The sequence below is a fragment of the Podarcis gaigeae genome (assembly GCF_964106915.1).
Source record: "Podarcis gaigeae genome assembly, chromosome: 4".
Taxonomy (NCBI): Eukaryota; Metazoa; Chordata; class Lepidosauria; order Squamata; family Lacertidae; genus Podarcis; species Podarcis gaigeae.
The window spans coordinates 25732495-25754022 of NC_139677.1; the positions used below are offsets into that span (position 1 = coordinate 25732495).

The window sequence follows — 21528 nt, forward strand, 5'->3', positions numbered from 1 at the left end:
GCGTTTTGTGTTGTGTAGGCTCCTGTGATGTAAGTAATGGGCCCTGCCTGCCAGCCTGCTCCCTAAAATACCACTGGTTTGCCCATTTCTAGATATAGGATGCCTACAGTCTGCACATAGCTGTCAACTTTTCCCTTTTCTTGAGAGGAATCCTATTTGGAATAAGGGAATTTCCCTTAAAAAAAGGAAAACGTTGACAACTATGATTCTGCATGGACTGGTTACATGGCAACATGTGCAAATGGCTTTAGAGACCTATTACAGTAGGTCCATAAATTGCCATATAGCATATATTCAACACAAAAAACAGTGATAATTTGTTGTTGACAAGAGACAGCTGGATATATAAAGAGCCCCATTACCAACAGTAGCTTAGGGCCTCATCAAACCTAAATCCGGCCCTGGGCATAAGCCATAGTTTTCTTTATTAAAACAAACAAACAAAAACACTATAGCACAGTAATAGAGACCATTAAAAACATTAAGAGAGAACTGAGGATGTGCGGGAACTGGGCTGCCCGGGGAAGGAGTGATGGGCGCCCAATCACAAGCGGCGGTGCAGCTCCGGCCGAAACTACATCTCCCAGCATGCCGCGCGCCTCAGACGAGCGGTGGACGCGAAGAAAGCGCGACGAGGCAAGATGGCGGAGTTTGGGTAAGAGGATGCATGAGAAATACCATCGCTGGACCTATATCCTCTCCCCTCCTCACACTTATTCCTGCCCCGCGTCTTTTTAAGGGGTTGAAAATAATTTCTGCACATTTCTTCAGGGAAAGGGGGAGGTCTTAAAAATACTTTTTGGGGTACGTGGAATGCACACCCGCTATTGTGTCTTTGTGTTTCACTTGGTAGGTCTGGGTTAAAACATTCTAACCTTTTACATGCTGACTTATTTACTTGGGAACCACCGCATATCTCTCGCACAATTCCCGGGGCAGTGCTGAAGTAAAATAAGAATTAAACCTCCATCTATAGTATGTGCATGTGTGTGTTTTCTAAAAAAGGTGTCTTTGTATTTGACCCACCAATATTTTTATTGTTTCTAACAGATTCATCTTCCATTTAATTACCTAATAAAAGATGGGAGTTCAAGGACTTTGGAAGCTGCTGGAGTGCTCTGGAAGACCCATAAACCCAGAAACGTTGGAAGGAAAAATCCTTGCTGTTGGTATCCTTAAAAAAAAGGGAAGAAGAAAATGGGAAGGGGGGGGGGGATATTGTAGTGAAATCCCAGAAAATTTGACAAGAAGCAGACTGGGGATGTTGCAAAGCTCCCAGAACAAGAAAGAGTTAAATACTATTTTAGCTTCAAAACTAGAGCAGCAGCTAAGTTAGAAAGCACAAGCCAAAACAGAGACAAAATTCATAGCTGTCAACTTTTCCCTTTTCTTGCGAGGAACCCTGTTCGGAATAAGGGAATTTCCCTTTAAAAAAGGGAAACGTTGACAGCTACGAAAATAGTACCAAGTCAGCACAAAAGGGAGGTGGTGATGAAGAAAGCTATACAGTTTATTACAAACCACAATTGCACAGCTTAAAATGATTTAAAATGCACAAACGAATAAGCTAATAAGGAATGTAAAAAAACCAGTTTCTTTCAAACCTCTTCTGATGTTTGACAGGATGTATGTGTCTCTCAGAAAGTCCTGTGGCATCCTAAACTCTTAAAAAAAAAACAATGTGTTGCAGGCTTTCGTGGGCTAGAGCTCACTTTGTTGGCTGCAATGTCAGGATCTGACATAAGCAGCTTCTTGAGATGTTCTTGTTGTTTGCATGTATCTGCTTCCTTAGTTTTCTTCCTATGAATCCTCTTCTAAGATATCAGCATTTGGCTAAATCAAGCTGTGAAAGGGGCAAGGGACCGCTATGGAAATTCCACCCACAATGCCCACCTTCTCACTTTGTTTCACCGACTTTGCAAACTGCTGTTCTTTCGAATTCGCCCTGTCTTTGTTTTTGATGGTGAAGCACCACTTCTGAAGAGGCAAACTTTGGTACGTGCTTTATGTGACCTTGTCCAGTACTGAACTTTTTGCCAGGTACAGTATAAATTTATTTTCAGGCAAATGAGAATATAATTAGAGGTGCAGAATTGGAGCCTAGGAATTAGTTTGATTCTCCCAGCTACAACAAAATGGAGGCTCTGCTGTGTGCATCTCTAACCGAGGCAGGAATTTAATCCTTTCCCACAATGGTCAAATTTAATATGGCATTCAGTAAATCTCTGGCTCACTTGTGGAAGTATGTGTCATGAATAGAGTATGCGGTAGCTGGTCATTAATGTAAGGACTTATAAAAAGGCCATTGGAATGACTGTTATTGTAGCTGACTTTCTACTTCATTTAACTACAAATTGCAGTTTCATAGGAAATGCAGCAAAGCTGTGCACAGCACAGTGCAAAAAACATGATACCACTGTAACAACATCAGTAAAGATGTTGCATGACGATAAACTAGTTGGTAAAAAAAAGTCAAGTTCTCAACAGCAAGTTCTCTCAAAAGTTTAATCTGAAATGAGAATCAAATTAATGGAAAGAACATAATCTTAACAAAAAACATTATTTCACTGATGTTGTTGGCAGGCTAAGCGAAGACAACGGAAAGAAGTTGCAGCTGCTGACTCCAAGAAAACATCAGAAAAGCTTTTGAAAACTTTTCTGAAAAAACAAGCTATCAAATCTGTTCTGGCAGGCAAGAGGCAAGTACATAGCCTCCCCCCCCCCTCTCTGAAGGCAGCCCTGTTTAGGGAAGCTTTTAATGTTTGATGCATTACTGTATTTTAATATTTTGTTGGAAGCCGCACAGTGTGGCTGGAGAAGCCCAGCCAGATGGGTGGGGTATATTATTATTATTATTATTATTATTATTATTATTATTATTATTCTTCTCCTCTCTCTTTTGTGTGTGGTCCCCCCCACTCTAAATATTAAGTTTTTGCTAATGTTGTTATCCCCCCCCCAGTGAGGCTGCATTCCCTAGCCTTTCAGAAATACGAAGAGAAGAAATAGATGATATTTATGTATTACCTTCTTTACAAGAAGATGCAAAGAACAGGTGAGTTGAACATGCTTATATTGTTTATATTTACAAAGTTTATATGGGCATGCAACCTTTAAAGAACACTTGGCTCTTTTGCTTTTTATGGAAAATGTGTTGATACTTGACAGCTTACCACCTTTCCTTTTGTAATGTAGTTCTGATGAAGAAGATGAAAAGGAATGGGAGGAGCGAATGACCCAGAAAAAGATACTGCAAGTAACTCTCACTCTATTTAGAGTTCTTATTTATATTATTCTGTGCATTTCTAATGGATAAGGAACATCAGCATAAAATCTAAGTGCTGATGTGGTATCATGGCTGTGGTTAAGTAAACGTCAGTGCTAAAAGCAGTGTCTTGGAAGCAACATCTGGGGAAAGACCTTTGCCTAAGACTTTTGAGAGCTCCCTAGAAGGCATTACTACCCTACCTAGATCAGTGGTATGACTCCACTTAAGGCTCTGCATGATCCTAAACGTTTAAATAAAAGGACCTATAGGGCAGATACTTTTTTAAGTGCAGTCCCCAAAAGTAAACTATAGAAAACGAAAACTTTCAATATTTTTGTTAGGCTCAGTAGTATGTGCATGTTTGTTTTCCTTCCTGTACTTTTGCACGATCAGCGTGTTCCTTTTGAGCTACTATCTCACGGGTCTGCATTTTGCGTTCTGCCTTTTCCAACCTGCACAGGAAGAATTGTGTGAAAACCCTCATTCTGTAGATGTTGACTCAGAAGATTTCCTGAGCTTACCCCCTGAAGTAAAGCACGAGATCCTCACCGACATGAAGGAATTCACAAAACGAAGAAGGACGTTGTTTGAGGCCATGCCAGAGGTAATGCACAAGCCTTCCTTTTACCTTTTCAAGTGAGCGGAACAAAATCTTGCTGTGTTTAGAACAGATAAATCCCTGTTAGTAAACCCACTATCATCATGACAAGTACTTACGTAAAAATGTCATAGTAATAGTTCTCGGTGTAGAGCAGCTTATTTAAACCGTTGCATAAAATGTCAAAAATAGCAACATCACAATTTAAGGTAGACGTAGGGCAGTCAAAATGAATGAATCCATAGCAGGAAGGGAATAGATTGAATGCTTCAAATACAAGATTTGCTCGTTTTATTTTACTTAGTTTGCAAAATTTATATATTTCTTGATTGTAATAAACCTTCAAAGTAGTTTTGCTAACATTCAAAGGCCAGCTTATGGGCATGTGTCCATTTATATATGGGAAGAGAAGGATGCTCTCCCAATTCTCTGGGAAACATCACTAAGATTAAACTGTAAGGAATCCGTACTGTCTGTTAAATGAATTTTGAGACTCCATACACACTTAACTGGCAGTGAGCCCAAGTGAACTCAGTAAGACTTAGTTCCCAAGCAGACATGTAGTGTACCTTGGGTTACAGATGCTTCTGGTTACATATGCTTCAGGTTACAGACTCCGCTAACCCAGAAATAGTACCTTGGGTTAAGAACTTTGCTTCAGAATGAGAACAGAAATCGCACGGCGGCGGCTCAGCGGCAGTGGGAGGCCCCATTAGCTAAAGTGGTACCTCAGGTTAAGAACAGTTTCAGGTTAAGAACAGACCTCCAGAACAAATTAAGTTCTTAACCTTAGGTACCACTGTACTGTAAATCATAGAAATTGAGCTAAAATCATACACTGTAGAGCAAGGGTGGGGAGCCGCAGGCCTGTTGGTGTCTTGTGGAAGTCAGTCAGTAGTTCACCACAACTCAACCAGTGTAATGTAGCAACAGTATGTAGAGCCCCAGGGGAGTCTTAAGAGATTTCATGCTCCCAACAGACAGCTTCTTCCAGGGACTCTGGAAAACAGCCACACAGCTCAAAGTCACAAAGTGTTTGTTGTCTCCAGACATAAGACAAAGCAAAACCCTAAAATCTACCATATACAGTTCTTCTGGTCTTTGAAGTAAAGATACATATGTACAGAAGAATCTACTAGCATCATGGATAGCTCAGTTGGTTAGAGTGTGGTGCTGATAACACCAAGGTTTCAGATTTGATCTCCGTATGGGACAGCTGCATATTGCTGCATTGCAGGGGGCTGGACCAGATGATAGAGTTCTTTCCAGCTCTCAAAAAAAATTCTATGATACTATCACTATGCTAGCTAACACTGCTGTGTAAAACCCGCAGCCTCTTCTCCTGACTTCTCACAGATCCAGAGGCAGACCCTGACAGCAAACGGGAAAGGGCACAACAACCCATAAGGAAAGCAATGCCCTAGACACTATATTATACCCGTCTCTACACATAGATACATTTTCTGAACCATTTGGAGGGCGAATGGCTCAGCAAGTCATACACTCAACCTCGCTGGGGTCGCTATGGTAACCCAGGGCACCTGGTACCTTAGCTCAGAACATCCAGGATGTGCTCTTCAAGACATGAGACCAAGCACTGTGTAATTTGACCTATTGTTCGCCTGACACCAAGGAGGTCTAAGGCCTGAATGCAGTTCTCCACACTTCTCTGTCTGGCCCTCAGAACTCTCTCCAGGCAACACATTCCTCTCCCCAGGCTACACCTTGCTGGGATACTGCCGGGAAGATGGGGACATCAGGCAGGCATCAGGCAGGCCCGCAGCTGGAGCCACCAGCCGGTCTCCCTTGGAACAGCATCAAACAGTGACACGAGCCTCAGACACGTTTAGAGACCCATGCATGCTCTGTCAGCAGAATGTGTAAATCATCACACAGCAGATGAGGCAGACAGAGAAATGTGCAAGCATATTTACAGCATTTATTCAGCATAGTTCAGGAACAAAGGAAAACATGTCTGCATCCCTTCGTGTCCAGCAAAAACAGCAGTAAGCAAAAGCAACATACAACGGAAGTTCCCAGCAGACTGTGATGGACGTAAACAGGCATGTGATACACAACAGTCATGCCTGACCCTTTTAAGGTGGAATGGAACTATATCTAACACACCTCTCCGCCCTGACCTCTGCTGCACGCTCTCATTTAGTGTTGTGGTTTTTGTTTTTTTTTTTGCTGGGCTGGAATGTGTCCTTGAACTTTGGTAGTGCCTTTCGCTTGCATGCATGGAGGATGCAGTGAGTGTCATTACGAACTGGCCTATTGCGTAAAGGTGAAATATTACACAGTTGCACTGCCCACTTTTCCCCCTGACTCCACCTATCACAGACATTTGGCCCCTGGAAGGGAATGTGGCCCTCAAACAGAGAAAAGTTCCTCACCTCTGATGTAGTGGATAGCCTTACATTGTGTGCTCACAACCAGAAAACTGTAAGTGGAGCTGGCGCTGGTTTCTCGTCTTATAAACAGCTGACCCATAAATAGATGTGTTTAGATATCTTTCGCACATATAACATTGGCCGCAGGGCACCCTGCTGTTTTCAGGCAACTGTTTTAAATCCCCCCCCTTGCATAACCCCCTTTTTATATTGCAACTGTTCTTGGCTATTTAAAGCACTGCCAGGCAACCAGTTATTGTGTTTCCCTATTTAGGGTCAATAATGCTGTGATGATAGAATGCTCAGTCCTAACTCTCAGAGAAACGCCTGCCGTTAATTTGCCATTTTTATCTTGTTTCCATCACACACAGCATTCAAAGTGCCCTTATCGGTAGTGGCACCCGCCCTGTGGAGCGCCCTCCCACCTGATGTCAAAGAGAAAAATAACTAAAAAACTTTTAGAAGACATCTGAAGACAGCCCTGTTTAGGGAAGCTTCTAATGTTTAATAGGTTATAGTATTTTAGTGTTTTTTGGAAGCTGCCCAGAGTGGCTGGGGAAACCCAGCCAGATGGGCAGGGTATAAATAATAAATTATTATTATTATTATTATTATTATTATTATTATTACTATTACTTATAGTTTGTTATTCATGCCCCACTTTTCTTCAAAACTAAACGATCAGAGCATGTTATGATAATGCCATAAAAGTACATCAAAACATGCATAAAACGTATTTCAAACAATAAATTTTACTATAAGGCCGGTATGATCTAATAATGTTTTATTTTCCCAGGAAGCCTACATTTTGCATACTGGAAAGTAAGATTGCAGTCCTGTATGAACTTACCTGGTCATTGAACAGAATAGGGCTGGCTTCAGAGTAAACATGCATAGGCATGCTCAGTGCCACTTTGAGTTTTTATTAATAAGCGAGGATTTGAAACTAAATCCCCTGGGGCAAAGTCCCTGTGGTCTGCTCAAAGACTCCCTGCTTGAATCCCAGGCTCCATTCTCATCTGCAAGCTGCATTTCCGGGACCCAAAGATGTAGTGCTTGGTTCTCTTGTCAGAAAAGCTAGTCAGTGAGCCACAAGAGTTTTTCTTGCTCCCCAAGACACCTTCCGCCCAGTGTGCCATTTTTTGTGTGCCATTCTGTTCCTGTTTATCCTCCACTGTGATACCATGAAGACAAAAGATTTTTGCGTGGCCCCTGAAGGCACTGCAAAGTTGTCCATTTCCTAAAACATATTGCATGTATGTAAGCTTTTGATTTTTCCTCCTTTAGTACCCCATTGCAATCCTGTGATGCTAAAATGTGTTTTGTGGACCCCCCCCCCATGAACCCTGCCCCTACCTCCTCCAGTTGTTTTTAACTGATCACTCCTGTGGGTCCCCTTTTGTTATTCATGATGTTGAAAGGTTTTTATTTTGCAAGGGCCCAAGAATGTGTCTTTAGAAAACAGAAAAAGCAAAGGGCTGTACTCACTTTCACACTTCAGCCACAACTGCTTTGATAGGTGGTTCCTGAAGGGTTTTCCATGGTTCAGTATAGCTTAAAAGAAAGTTAGCCATCTCTGCTGTGTTATATGAGGAAGAAATTCTGCGTCTTCTATTATATAACTATTCCAAAGTCAGTGGATAATTTTCAAAACTTTTTACATGTTAAATGGAACAAGCTATGTGATGGATATCATTGCTGACGTTCTAAAAAGAAAAATGTCAAATTTTTTTTTTTAACAAAACGTTGATGATAATGTCTCCTGATGGTTGAAATACCTCCTCTTCCTCTAACACAGTACATTTATTTGCCCTGGAAATATAGGAAGTTCAATTCAAGTTTATTGAAGTGTTGTTTTCGTTATTGTTGAAGGAGTCCAGTGACTTCTCCCAGTATCAGCTCAAGGGATTGCTTAAGAAAAGCAGCTTGAATCGGCACATAGAAAAGGTGCAGAAGGAGATGAATGAACAGCACTCGGGCCAAATCCAGAGCCAGTACGAAGAAGACGGGGGCTTCTTGAAAGAAGTGGAAACCAGAAGGGTTGTTTCGGAAGACACCTCTCACTATATCCTAATAAAAGGTAGTAGGGCAATAACGTTTCTTTCCATGAGAAAATTAAATGTTCAGTGCTATTAAAATTAAAGCGGTTTCATAACCACAACAAACTTAATTAATTAAACCAGTTTAATAACTGCAGAATAACTTCTGTTGTCTAAGCTCTGGTAACCATGTTTATACATAGGGATGCCTCTGAAGATGGTTCGGAAGCTTCAGCTGGTACAGAATTCAGTGACCCGGTTGCTGAGCGTATAAGGCTAATTTTGGCCTGACAGCACTGGCTGCCACTTAGCTTCCGGGCCCAATTAAGAGTGCTGTTTTTTACCTATAAAGCCTTAAATGGCTCAGGACTGCAATACCTGAAGGGCCGCCTCTCACCCATATAAACCGCCCTGGAATCTGCATTCACCACCTTAGGCCCTTCTTCCTGTGCTTCCTCCAGCTGAGGTCTGGAGGGTGGCAACACGAGAACGGGCTTTTTCTGTGCTGGCTCTGCTTTTGTGGAATGCTCTCCCGAGGGAGCTTTGCCTGGCGCCTTCATTATATATTTTTAGGCACCAGGTGAAAATGTTCCTCTTCAGCCTTTGGTTGATTCATATTCTATAGTCTTTTAAATGTGTCTGTGAGAAGGGTGGATGGGTATAGTTTTGCTATTTTGTATTACTTATTTACTTGTTTTTATCGTGCATTTTATTCTGTGAACCACCCAGAGATCTTATGATGACAGGTGGTATAAAAAGTTAAAGGGACCCCTGACCATTAGGTCCAGTTGTGGCCGACTCTGGGGTTGCGGTGCTCATCTCGCTTTATTGGCCGAGGGAGCCGGCGTACAGCTTCCGGGTCACGTGGCCAGCATGACTAAGCCGCTTCTGGCGAACCAGAGCCGCACACGGAAACGCCGTTTACCTTCCCGCCAGAGTGGTACCTATTTATCTACTTGCACTTTGACGTGCTTTTGAACTGCTAGGTTGGCAGGAACAGGGACCGAGCAATGGGAGCTCACCCTGTTGCTGGGATTCGAACCACTGACCTTCTGATTGCCAAGTCCTAGGCTCTGTGGTTTAACCCACAGTGCCACCCGCGTCCCATAACGGGTGGTATACAAATCCTATAAATAAAATAAAAGTCATCACTCGGCTTGTATGTGGTTTTAATCCCACAGTCTTTCTTTATAAACCCCCGCCTACCCTTGTATTAACATATGAATAAACAGTGATGATCCCTTTTCTCTCAGGTGTCCAATCCAAAGGCGACGCCCCCAGAGATATGAAAACAAAGTCTGCCAGCCATTCTTCTGCAGGGTTTCAAGATTCAGAGTCTAGAGGGAATATTAAGGAGGCTCAGGTTAACAGGAAGCCCCCTCTAGAGGATATTGTAAAGCCCGAACCAACAAGCAGTTCTTCTCTAGCTCCTCCTTCTCCCAGAACCGTTCTTGCTATCCAAGCTGCCATGCTGGGAAGCAGTTCAGAAGACGAGCTGGAAGGCGACAACAAAGATCGGCTTGATGGGGATGAAGGCAGGTCCAGCGCTCATTCTGACGCCAGCAACATGTCCCCAAGGACACTCAGGGCTATTCAGAATGCTTTATGTGAGGAGGAGGAGGATGTTGAAGCATCTTTTTGCATCCACACTGGTGGCAGTCGAGTGGGGAGACCTCCCGCGAAGGATATTCTTGCCAGTAGCTCGGATGAGGAGGGCCAGGTACCTGAAGATCGGCGTGAAAAAGAGCCTCCATTTTTATCTATCGGGCATTCAGAAGGCAAACTCATTTGCCAAGACAGTGAATTGGGTCAAAGGAAGGATCTCTTGGAGAAGGATCAGAGTGTACCTGAAATCATATGCACTCCTTTTATGGAAAAAATACCTTCTGTGGCAGATAAGGAAAAAGGAGGAATGGGAGCCTTGACTTCCACAACAGGCACAACTTCTGGGAAAGACGAAGGTATGGATAGTGGCACAGAGCGGCGAGAAAAGCCTTCGGCGCAGACTCCATCAGTTGTCCCAAGCCATTCAAACTTTGCAGAGGTAGCTGAAAATGGCAAAGCTGAACATTTAGTGGAATTGGTTCAGCCGCCAGGGAAAAAACCCTTTGAAGGTCAGCAGCATGCACTCCTGTTTACTTCAGAAATGGAAAACCTCAACAGAGAAAGAGAGGAGCTTCAATCACAGTCTGAAGAGAGTGATTCTGATGGTATGTGATTGTTAAAATATATGCATATGATAAAGGCGGAACAAACATAAACATGTAAGTGGGGTTCTGTGGAATGCCCTGGGAAGGGAAGCTCAGATGCATTCATTTTTTGGTGATCTTTCAGGGGCAAATTAAAAACTGTTTTGTTTTGGAAGGAAGGCAACTATTGAATTCTACTCTCCCACCCAGATTTTAATTGGACTAATGAATGCTTACGAAGTTGTTTTTAAATATTTTGAACCGCTTGGGTTTTACTTTAAGAAACTTACCAGAAGAACAGAGGCAAAGAAGCCAATCATTTTCACTTTTTCTTTTCTTTTTAATGTTGATCAGGTAGCTTCATTGAAGTGGATGCCGAAGTAAGTGGTGAACCTCAGGACGAAGCATCAGAGGTGTCCCTTGCTTCCGCTGCAGAGGAGGAAGAAGTGTTGTCTGCAGAGGATGTGAAAGGGGCTGACGAACGTCCCATGGGCAGCCTAACAGAAGATACTGGGGAGGATTCAGAGCTGTCTATGCAACAGGATGCTGAAATCGAAGGCAAGGAGGATGCCGTTAACGAATGGCAGGATATTAGTATGGTAATTATTTTGTTGTCAGTAACGAGGAAAGAGCTGTATTCCCAGGGAATACAACAATTCTGTTCAGTTGTTCCATAACATTTATTTATTTAATGAGAAAGATTTGTTGTTGTTTAGTCGTTTAGTCCTGTCTGACTCTTCGTGACCCCATGGACCAGAGCACGCCAGATTTGTAGAGTTATTTGAAAGATTTTGAAAGATTTGTAGAGTTATTTGAAAGAGTACAAAAAGGATGAATTGGAAGTCAGTAGGAACAGAGACTATGACATCCATGAAACCCCCCTTCTTATGACTGGTTTGCTGCCTGTACTTTTTCAGATTCTGCCTATGACTGAAAATTAGAAATAGGCTATTTTTTTTGAAAAAACCCTTCTTAAAAACAATGTGTCAGAATTTCAGATTTGACGATGCATGCGTACAGAACTGTACCAACAATGTCTTCTGCGAAATTTCCTTTCTTTGGGTAGGGTTCCTCTGCTTTTGCTCTGCTAAATGCAGAATTTGGACTTGTTTGGTGCAGAATTTTATATTTCTGGGGGTTGCTAACAATCCCAAGCATAGGTTTCTGCTGTAATTATGCCTACTACGAACTTAAACTAACATACATCAATGCCTTGGGGCTTAATGGAACTTGGATCTTCCTTTATGTTTACAGGAGGAGTTGGAAGTCTTGGAAACAAACCTTTCTGCTGAGCAAAATGCTCTAAAGGCTCAGAAGCAACAGCAGGAACGTATTGCTGCCACTGTGACAGGACAGATGTTCTTAGAAAGTCAGGTAATGTATTTATCATCCCTTCTTGTTCTCAGTAGTCTTTAAAGATTCCCGTTTCCCCAAAGGGAAAACTGAGAAATGTTGGCAAGAGTATCCAGGCAAGTCCAAGTTCAGCTCCCTTTGCACTGGGTTACGCTGGCTTTGACTGTGACCGGGAAAGAGGTGAGGGAGGGAGAGTACGAACTTTTGTTTAAACTTGAGGTATGAATATTTTCCATTCCTTATTGCATTTGAGCAATGCTCACATGATCAGTTTCACTGAATTATTTCACAGCTGCTACAATATTCTATAGAGCGATAATTTATTGCAAAACCCTACCACCTATATCAAGAGACAAGCTTGCTTGACTCATTTCATTGTTGTGTGCCTAATTTGAACAACGGGGATTTAAGAAGGAAGAATAAACTGGTATTTCTTAAAGTTGAGCACAGCAAATGAATATCTTTGTCCCTTCCAATTCCACAGTTCTGTGATTCTGTGAGATAAAACTGAGAAACATTTGTGAAAATAAATTCCCTCCCATTACATACCAGGCAGGTGCCATCTCTGTTGTCTCCTCATCGCCTTTTGAAGACCTCCCATAAATCTTTAAATTGAGTGTTTTACCCCAGTCTACATCTGTATTGGATTTTACTTTAAAAAATAAATAAATGCTCTTTTAAATACATTTTTATTGTTAAATCGCTTTGAGATCTTTCACAGGAACCGGATTAAAATAAATGGAACGAAATAAATAAAACAAGAGGAAAATGTCAACATTACATCATAAGTTAGAGGCATGCTACCCGCCCACTCCACAAGCACACACATTCTCACGTTAGTAATTCCTTCACATGTTAACTCTGCATGACTTGGAAGAACAAACCGCAGAGAGAGATGTCAGTGATAAAAGCTACAAATTGCCTTTTTGTTTCTGTTTTCCACTGTGCAACTTAAATGTATCCTATTGAGTTAGGCTGTTGGCAGAAAGGGTTAGCAAGGGATGTGTACAAACAGATTGAATGTAGCTCTTATACTAACCCCGCTAGAAACTAAAGCAGAGCATTAGCAAAATAAGTGATTATTGATGTGTTGCCAAGACACAAGTTAGGGAAGGAGGGGTGGAAATGGGAAAAGTCCTTATGTATTTTTCTTAGAAAGCTGGAAATAGTGTATCTGTTCCATCTCATGCAAATCCAGGCTTAACTGACATATCACATAGCTGCAGATGCAGCAGATACAGTACAAGCTTGGAACATCTCCATGACAAACAGCTGTCTGCAGAAGATTTATTTGCCCTGCTCACATAGTCAGTGTTCTTACATATTTTTGACCTTTCCCTCCCCAGTAAAACTAACGCTGCACTCAAAACCAGTCACTTACTGTCTTCTAAGGAAAAAAATTATCTACCAGAAACCACAATCACTGGCATCGTTTGTAAGTTGGGTGTGATGGCTTGCATGTGTGAATGACCCATTATACATGTAATAATGCACTTCCATGTTGCCTGATATTGCCTCTGATGCAGAGCTTTCCAGTGGAGCTGGTTCGCACATTCACCTGCCAGTAATTGAGTGATACTTGTGGGAGAGAAGTACAGTGGTACCTCTGGTTATGAATTTAATTCGTTCCGGATGTCCGTTCTTAAGCTGAAATGGTTCTTATCCTGAGGCGTGCTATCGCTAATGGGGTTTCCCGCTTCGCATGCACCAAAAGCATGCGATTTCCATTTGCATCCTGGGGCAAAGTTCGCAACTAGGAGCAGCTACTTCCAGGTCAGCGGAGCTCGTAACCTGAAGCATTCGTAACCAGAGTTACCACTGTATTGACTTTGTTTCTCCGTTCTCTCAGGAACTTCTGCGCCTCTTTGGCATTCCATACATCGAAGCCCCTATGGAGGCAGAGGCTCAATGTGCCGTTTTAGACCTCACTGATCAAACCTCGGGGACAATCACGGATGACAGTGACATTTGGTTGTTTGGAGCACGACATGTGTACAAAAACTTCTTCTCTCAAAACAAGTATGTGGAATATTACCAGTACGTGGATTTCCAGAATCAGCTAGGTAAGGCCAAAAAACCCTGCTTATACAGAAGACTTGAATTGCTGCTTTTTATTTAACTCTCTAATTGAAACTATGCATTTTTATTATTATGATAGTGTATCAACAGTTTCGCTGTTAATACAGCAGATAATTCAAATATATTTCCTTGTTCCTCTATTCATTCTTCTGCTTCAGAGGATTATAGAATTGGTGACAAGTGATTTGAATTCAGGGGGTAACCTGCATAACACTGCTCTGTTAGTTCCACAGTCTGGAGATGTTCTGTAACTGGTTGATCCTTGTGGCTGCTGGTGTTGGTCCCTGGATTAACACTCTTAACCTTTCTGATGTTTGGCTTCCCAGATTAGGAATGAGTCATGACTGCTCAGTAGTTAGAAACAATTGAGACACAGCATTTAGTCGGAGTGGCCTTAAAACCTGTCAGGTTTCTTGAACTAAAAGCAAGTTCTCTCGTTAGCCTGCACTTGGAGCTTTTGTATAATTTATTTAAACTAGCTTTTGCTGCCCGTGGATAGCGTAGAATAATTATTACCTGGTCTGAGTGGGGCAGCCTCGGTAAAGTGTGGTACCAACGTTAGCATCCTTTGGGCACCAGGTTGACATACCTTTTCTTGCAGGCATTTGAAGGAATGATTAACATGCTTCTCTCTCTCTCTCTCTCTCTCTCTCTCTCTCTCTCAGTGTAGGAGTGTGTATTGCTATTTTATTGTTAAACTTGATAGCTGTTTTTACTTGCAAGCCACAAGACATTTGGTATTAGGAGATGTTGATAATAACTTGAATTAGATCAATTGTTAGCAATAGTTTGTGAATCTTTGCAGCTCTTATACATGTTTTCAGTGCCTGCTCTTGCATGAAGATGAATCATGCTAATTCCAGTAGTTTTTTGGGCACTCTGTTGATTTTGCTGATACGTAGCAGATCTCAAACCTGGTTGCCCAAGATTTCTGCTCTTTGTGTGTGGAAAAGGTCAGGACTGAACTTCGTAGTACACACCATAAAAGCATCACTGAGCTGTTGCACCCCCCTTTTTTTCTTAACAAAGTTAATGTATATTTTTTAGTTTAAGTGTGAACTTGTGAATTCTGTCACACATGATTTGCTTATTTCCCTCCCTTCAGGCTTGGATCGAAGCAAGTTAATTAATCTAGCCTATCTGCTTGGTAGTGATTACACAGAAGGAATTCCTACTGTTGGCTGTGTAACAGCAATGGAGATCTTGAACGAATTTCCTGGACGAGGAATGGAGCCTCTCTTAAAACTTGTGTAGGTATTTAAATTTTTTTGCAGGCTGCTCTCTCTCTCTCTCTCTCTCTCTCTCTCTCTGTGTGTGTGTGTGTGTGTGTGTGTGTGTGTGTGTGTGTGTTCTGGTCTGAAGCATTATGAGCTAGGATGCCTGGCAAAGGGAAATATTAGTATAACACAGAAACAATCATGAATCTGTTTATATTTCTTGTAATTACAGTGGTAACTTGGGTTGCAGACGCTTCAGGTTACAGACGCTTCAGGTTACAGACTCTGCTAACCCAGAAATAGCACCTCAGGTTAAGAACTTTGCTTCAGGATGAGAACAGAAATTGCATGGTGGCAGCGGGACGCCCCATTAGCTAAAGTGGTGTCTCAGGTTAAGAACAGTTTCAGGTTAAAAATGGATCTCCAGAACGAATTAAATTCTTAACCCGAGGTACCACTGTACTGTGATTCTCTGCATTCATGGCAGAACATGTTCGTTTGTCTTGGCAAACCATGGTTTCTGGCTTTCGCATGCTGCCAGGTTGCTCCTGCTTTGCCTCTCTGCTGGTGCAGACAGGAGAAATAAATCAGAAAGCTGCAGTTAAGCACAGAACCATGGTTTGTTGCTCTCTAACAAGCCATAATCTGAAAATCAACAGTAAACCATGGTTTAAGGCTGTCTACTGAGTCATGTATAATGGGCTTTGGATTTCTCTTTGACGTTCTTTATGCTTTTGTCTTCCACGAAGGGAAAACGAATTCACTGCTCTTCTGCAGATGTAATACCTTTCCCAAAATGATTTCAGCACATGGTCATACCTGGTCACCACCCTGCTGCACACTGGGGCAAACTGAGGACCTCCATTTTATATTGCACAGTGCAAGGAAAGGACTTCTGTATGAGCTGTGTGCTCATTGTGTACTAAAAGCTGTTCTGGTTGCTGTAGTCCCTATACCTGAAGGGGCCATAAGTTCTTCAAAACTGAAGTTTTTGCTTGTCTCTTTGACAGGTGACAGTCTTGACCAAACCAACACATTCTCTCCCTGTGTGTGAGAGAGATTTAAACATCTATTTCTGTTTTCTCAGGGAATGGTGGGCTGAGGCTCAGAAGTATAATAAAACGCGTCCCAATCCGTATGATACCAAAGTGAAGAAAAAATTGCGGCAGTTGCAGCTTGCACCCGGTTTCCCAAATCCTGCAGTAGCAGAGGCTTATCTGCATCCCGTGGTGGATGAGTCGAAAGGATTATTCGTTTGGGGAAGACCTGACGTGGAACAGATAAGAGAATATCCTTTCCCCCGTCTGTTTTCTCTGTACTCTTGATAAGCTGTGCTTCGAAATGCTCCGGCAGAAATGTTTGTGAAACGTGCAACAAATGGGGTGCTGTGTTGCATGAAAGAGCTCACATGGTTTGCTAACACAATTCTGTGGTGCGGAGGGGATAGAAATCTCTCTCTCAATGCAAGTGTCATCCAGAAGCAGCTAACCGATTTGCCACCTCTTGTGTGCTTCCTAATGCGCAGAGTTTCTTCAGTTAGCTGTCACCAAATGCAGATGTGTGGTGAATGAAAGATACTACTTGAAAAACAGCAAGTCAAAGAACTGCAGTCTTTGCGTGTGAAAAGTGCTGCGATACATGTATAAAATTAACAGGAAAGGGCTTGAGAATATCCCAGATTTGCATCATAAAATGTAGTAGTTGTTAGGGGTTTTCCTGCTTTTAAATGCTCATCGTGCTGCTACATAAAACTATTACTGTATTTTTCGCTCCATAAGACACACTTTTTTCTTCCTAAAAAGTAAGGGGAAATGTCTGTGCATCTTATGGAGCGAGTGAGTGGTCCCTGGAGCTGAATTGTCCAGGGGCAAAAAGCAGATAATGCTTTTTTTTGAAAGAGGGAAGTGGGTGTTGAAACAAAGCCGCTGATCGTTTGCCAATCGGGGAGAGAGATAAGGGATGCTAGCAATAAAGGAGGCTGCCTGGGAGCGGATAGGTAAAGACAGCAAACTTGCAAAGGGGGGAAACAGGAAAACTAAAGCAATAAGGAGAGAAATTAGAAGAAAAGGAGGAGCAAAAAACTGCTCCAGCTACGGAAAAGACTCTAAGGCAAACAAGAGGGAAGGGAGTGTTGAAAGGAAACAGCTGATCGGTGGGATCAGAAGAGAGATAAGGGACCCTAGCGAAGGCTGCCTGGTAGGGGGGAGGTAAAAGCCCATGGATCCTCAGGATTTTTACATTGGTTCACCCCAAATTCACCATCAGATCACATAGCATGTCCATGGCTACAGCCTGAACCAAAAAAAATCACGCACCCACAATGGCACAACAACGTGGTTACAAAGCATGGATCCACATGGATCCTCAGGATTTTTGCATTGGGTCACCCCAAATTCACCATCAGATCACATGTCTGTGGTCACAGCATGAACCACAAAAATCATACATCCACTGTTTCATTCAGAATATTTTTTTCCTTGTTTTCCTCTACCAAAAACTAGGTGCGTCTTTTGGTCCGGTGTGTCTTACGGGGTGAAAAATATGATACTTATAGACTTCCAAAATACAAGGTTGTATCCAGCTCTGTTTGAGTGGCATATCCCTGTTCATCCCAAAAATCTTCTGCAAAGGATACCTCAGTCCTCTGGATCAGATTTTGAAGGGTGTGCAGGGGAGCAGTGGCTGCAAGAGATTGGCATGGAGGAAGAAGGTCTCTTGCACAAGTTGCAGCTTGTTGTGGAAGCAGAATGGCAGCATTTGACACAATCCACACAATTGCAAATCCTGTTTTCCTGGATGTGTTTGCTGCTTTCAGGAACTTTCATTCATGCTTTCATTTCCTTTGAATTTCTATTGGCCCTTGACTCGAAACACATTTTGCCAAAGTCGTTTTGGCTGGACCAAGTTGAAAACAGACGAAGTCCTGTTGCCTGTCCTCAAGCAGCTGAATGCACAGCAGGTATCCGTAACACGCACAAATGTGTGTCTGTGGGGGTGTTGAAACTTGTTTTGCTACATCATCAAAAAGCTGTCTCCATATGCCCTGATAAACCCTGGCAAGAACAGTTAGAATGGATATCTAAGCCCCATAAAGGTAGAAAATTAAATAATCACCTACAAATATGTCTATGAAATTCACTGAAAGTCGGCTAAAGAAAGCAAATGATGAATTTAAATCCCATGAATAAGACTCAAAATGCAGATAAGAGTGAGAGCTCAACTGAGTATTTTTAAAATTTCAGAACTGGTGTATTGTAGGTGAAATGAATGGTTCACTTTTTAGAACATGTTTATCCCATCTTTTCTCTGGATCAGAATTTGGGTAGGCTCTGTTTCAGGGATGTGGTCCTCCAGAGATTGTTGAGCTGCAACTCCCCTCACCCCCAACCACTGTCTAGGGCTGATAGGAATTGGAGTCCAACAACATCCCTCTTCTATATTAGCGGCCAGTGTTTTTTGCCCTTGTGTGTGCTGGTGCTTGCTGCGCTACAGATGTGGCTCATTGTATCTTGGTGTAGTTTTGCCCTTACTGTGCCAGGGAACAAGTAGAAGACTTGAAAATATTTTTTCCAGCACCAGGCCTATGAACCCTCATTTTTCCATTTCATAACTCCCACTAACTTCTGCTGCCCATGCCATAGGTTGGCCACCCATGTTTCAGGTGGATGTTGCAAATTTAAGAAACTATTATCTCCTTGTTCTACTCCTGTTAGACTCATCATGGGGTTTTTTGTGGGTAGCCTTCTGAATTGGTTGCAGCACCATAGGTGCTGCTATCAAACAGCTTACTTTGATATTAAGGATTGTTTGGAAACTGAAGGACCAGCACTGACCTCGTATTCACCTATAAAACACAGGCCATTTAATGGACCTGGCTGATGAATCTTTTAGCTGGCTCAATGAGTTTATTATCTTTGAAGAAGGGGTGCGGGTTTAGGTTTGCAGGTGAACATTACATAGATCTCAAGCAGTTTAAGTGGTAAGATGCTTTGAGCTGAAAACAGAAGCCAGATAAGTACCAGAAGCCTGGAGACAGTTATAAAGGGATTAGCATTTGGTTTGTGCTCAGACCTCTTGATTTCTAAGCCCAGGAGTTGGCAGGAATGGTCTTCCCACAGGTGGCTGGGAAATTTGCCAGGATCAGTGAGGCTCCTCTTCCTTTCCAACAAGTTATTTTCAGACCATAACTGGCGACATAAATTTGTAAGCAAACATGTTGATAACAGATGATGAGTCCTAATGTTGAACAGACAAGAGGGCTCATCCAGATGCTATCCTGTCACGTTCTGTGCCACCTGGAATGTGACTAGTTACCTTTTCCTGAGGCTCTGCTTTGTTCAGTGATGAAAACCAACCTTGTAGAATGGCAGGGCACTTCCCTAGCTGTGCAGAATCATATTCCCTGCACTTAGAGCTGCCTATCTGGAGAGAGTAGTCAGCATTCAGTATATCAGCCTGTGTAGAAATTGCATGACACCCCACAGGCAGAGAACCTGGTTTTTATGCAAATTATATGCAAATATCTACATAGAAAATATGCAAATGAACAGCAGTCTTTATTGCATGTTTATTAGGAATTCTGGATTACTTAGATGCTTTATCTCTTTCGGAACGAAACCATCTAGCCCCAAACCCCATAAAACCACAAACTGCAAAATGCAGTATTTCAAGGATAAACTGTGAACTATATGAACTGATCATTTACTCACCAAAGGTTAATTTGAATGAACAGATCTTCATCCTCCTGCTATGAAAGATATCTGTGGCATGTTCTGGTGGACCTGTCAGGAAGGAAGTTTCACAACTGAGGTGCCACTAACTGAAAGGTCTTGAGTAGGAACTTGAAATCTTATCCTGAGCCAGATCATTGGTCCATCTAGTGCTGACTGCCAGCAGTGCTCCAGGATTTCAGACAGTTCTCTTCCACCTCTATGTGGAGATTCCTGGGATTGAACCTTGGACCTTCTGCCTGCATAGCAAATGCTCTACCACTGAGCTAAGCCCATTTCCTGAGTCTGGTGGATCTTATAGCTTGCTGGGTGGAATCTCAAGAGAGGACTTTCCCATAGATCTTCATTGGTACAGTGGGCCTCAGTTGGCTTGATAGGCCCAGGCAATATAGAGGGTGAACTTAGATGCCCTGTGTCTTTTTCCTATTGCAATTAGCCTATGCCATAATTCCTTAACATCAGTTATGGGGATGCCCCCTTTTCTCTTCTTTGTAGACTCAGCTCCGTATCGACTCCTTCTTCAGATCAGCACAACACGAGAAGCAAGCCATCAAGAGTCAGAGGCTTCGCCGGGCTGTGACTTGCCTGAGGAGGAAAGAGAAGGAAGAAGAGCAAAACGAAGTCCTGCAGGCAACTGCAGTCATGGAGCAAGAACGCAAGCGGAGGAAAGGGAAGGATCCTCTTCGAGGCGCGAAGCAAGGACTGGCTGGAACACAGGGCCGGCGGGGCAAGAGGAGAAAAACCCCACAGCTGAAAGGGGAGGGTTGTGGAGGGGGAGGCTTCATAGGGGAGATTCAGCTCTCGGAGGCTGAATCGTCTGGTGAATCGTCGGCCGAAGAGTCGGAGAAGGAAGCCTCCAAAAGGTGCAAAAAAGGAGGAAATGCCCTGGTGCTTGAAGCGGACAGAGCCAGCTTGGAGATTGAAGCCAAGCGGGACGAAGTGGGGAACAGCAGCTCTAGTGCCGAGGAAGAAAAGCCTCTGGTCACAGCTAGGCCTGTATTTGAGGGCAAGAAGGCAAGGGGCAAGTCTTCCAGGGGAAGACGTAAGAAATAGTGCTAGCTAGCAACAGATAGGGAATTCTGAAAATGCTGTTTGAAATCTTTGCTAGCCAAGAATTGCTCTCCCACCTTCATTATCTTACTTTTGTATATATCGGCATGAACTTCCATGATCTTATTTTTGTATATATTAGCACTATTTATTAAATAAGGGCTTCTCTTTTTCCAATAGCGATTACGAGCTGGAATGTTTAAACCTCTTTTAAGAGGATAATATCAATGTCTGTTTTCTCAAGAATGCTTCCAGGAGAATAAAGAAATTTGCCTCCCTTGAAGGTTCTCAAGGTGATTTTGTAATGGTGTGTGTGTTTTTCATCATGGAAATTGAGTCGTTTTATAATTCAGTCAACCTATCAGTCAGCTTCACACTTCATGAAATGTGAGCAGCAGCGTACCATACAGGGTTTCTGCATTCCGCCAGAAGAAAATACTTTGGGCAGCTTCAACTCCTCATACCGTGCTGTTCACCTATATTAAAAAATCATTTTAGGCATGTCATCCATTGCAGAGAAATATCTGATGGGACTGGTCATTCTTCAAAAAAGCTACAGATAGTTAGTAATATCTCAACAGCATAGCTAATAGAGAATTTAACAAATAAATT

The 21528-nt window shown here is 42.5% G+C and overlaps 1 protein-coding gene across 3 annotated transcripts; it reads left to right on the forward strand.

The window, feature by feature from the left end:
* Positions 1–603: 603 nt before the first annotated feature.
* LOC310842927 (DNA excision repair protein ERCC-5-like) lies at positions 604–21213 on the forward strand. Of its 3 annotated transcripts, none has more exons than XM_083735232.1 (16): positions 604–655; positions 1051–1169; positions 1820–1995; positions 2584–2703; positions 2967–3055; positions 3196–3256; positions 3729–3872; positions 8132–8339; positions 9552–10508; positions 10842–11086; positions 11742–11861; positions 13690–13903; positions 15025–15169; positions 16224–16424; positions 18011–18095; positions 20362–21213. In XM_083735232.1, exons 2-16 carry the CDS (start codon positions 1082–1084, stop codon positions 20917–20919), a joined length of 3411 nt encoding a protein of 1136 aa, XP_083591358.1. In that variant the 5' UTR covers positions 604–655; positions 1051–1081; the 3' UTR covers positions 20920–21213. The 3 variants fall into 3 exon arrangements, with proteins under 3 accessions (XP_083591358.1, XP_083591359.1, XP_083591360.1); XM_083735233.1 differs by having other exon boundaries at positions 2584–2699; positions 2963–3055; XM_083735234.1 differs by having other exon boundaries at positions 631–849; positions 2584–2699; positions 2963–3055.
* Positions 21214–21528: the final 315 nt, after the last annotated feature.

What these genes read in the sequence shown, in the direction of transcription:
- LOC310842927 (XM_083735232.1), top strand. Translation starts at nt 1,082, where the DNA reads ATGGGAGTTCAAGGACTTTGGAAGCTGCTGGAGTGCTCTGGAAGACCC. An exon ending in GAGCCTCTCTTAAAACTTGT is followed by an intron (nt 15,170 to 16,223) that starts GTAGGTATTTAA and finishes CTGTTTTCTCAG; the next exon opens with GGAATGGTGGGCTGAGGCTC. An exon ending in AGCAGCTGAATGCACAGCAG is followed by an intron (nt 18,096 to 20,361) that starts GTATCCGTAACA and finishes TCTTCTTTGTAG; the next exon opens with ACTCAGCTCCGTATCGACTC.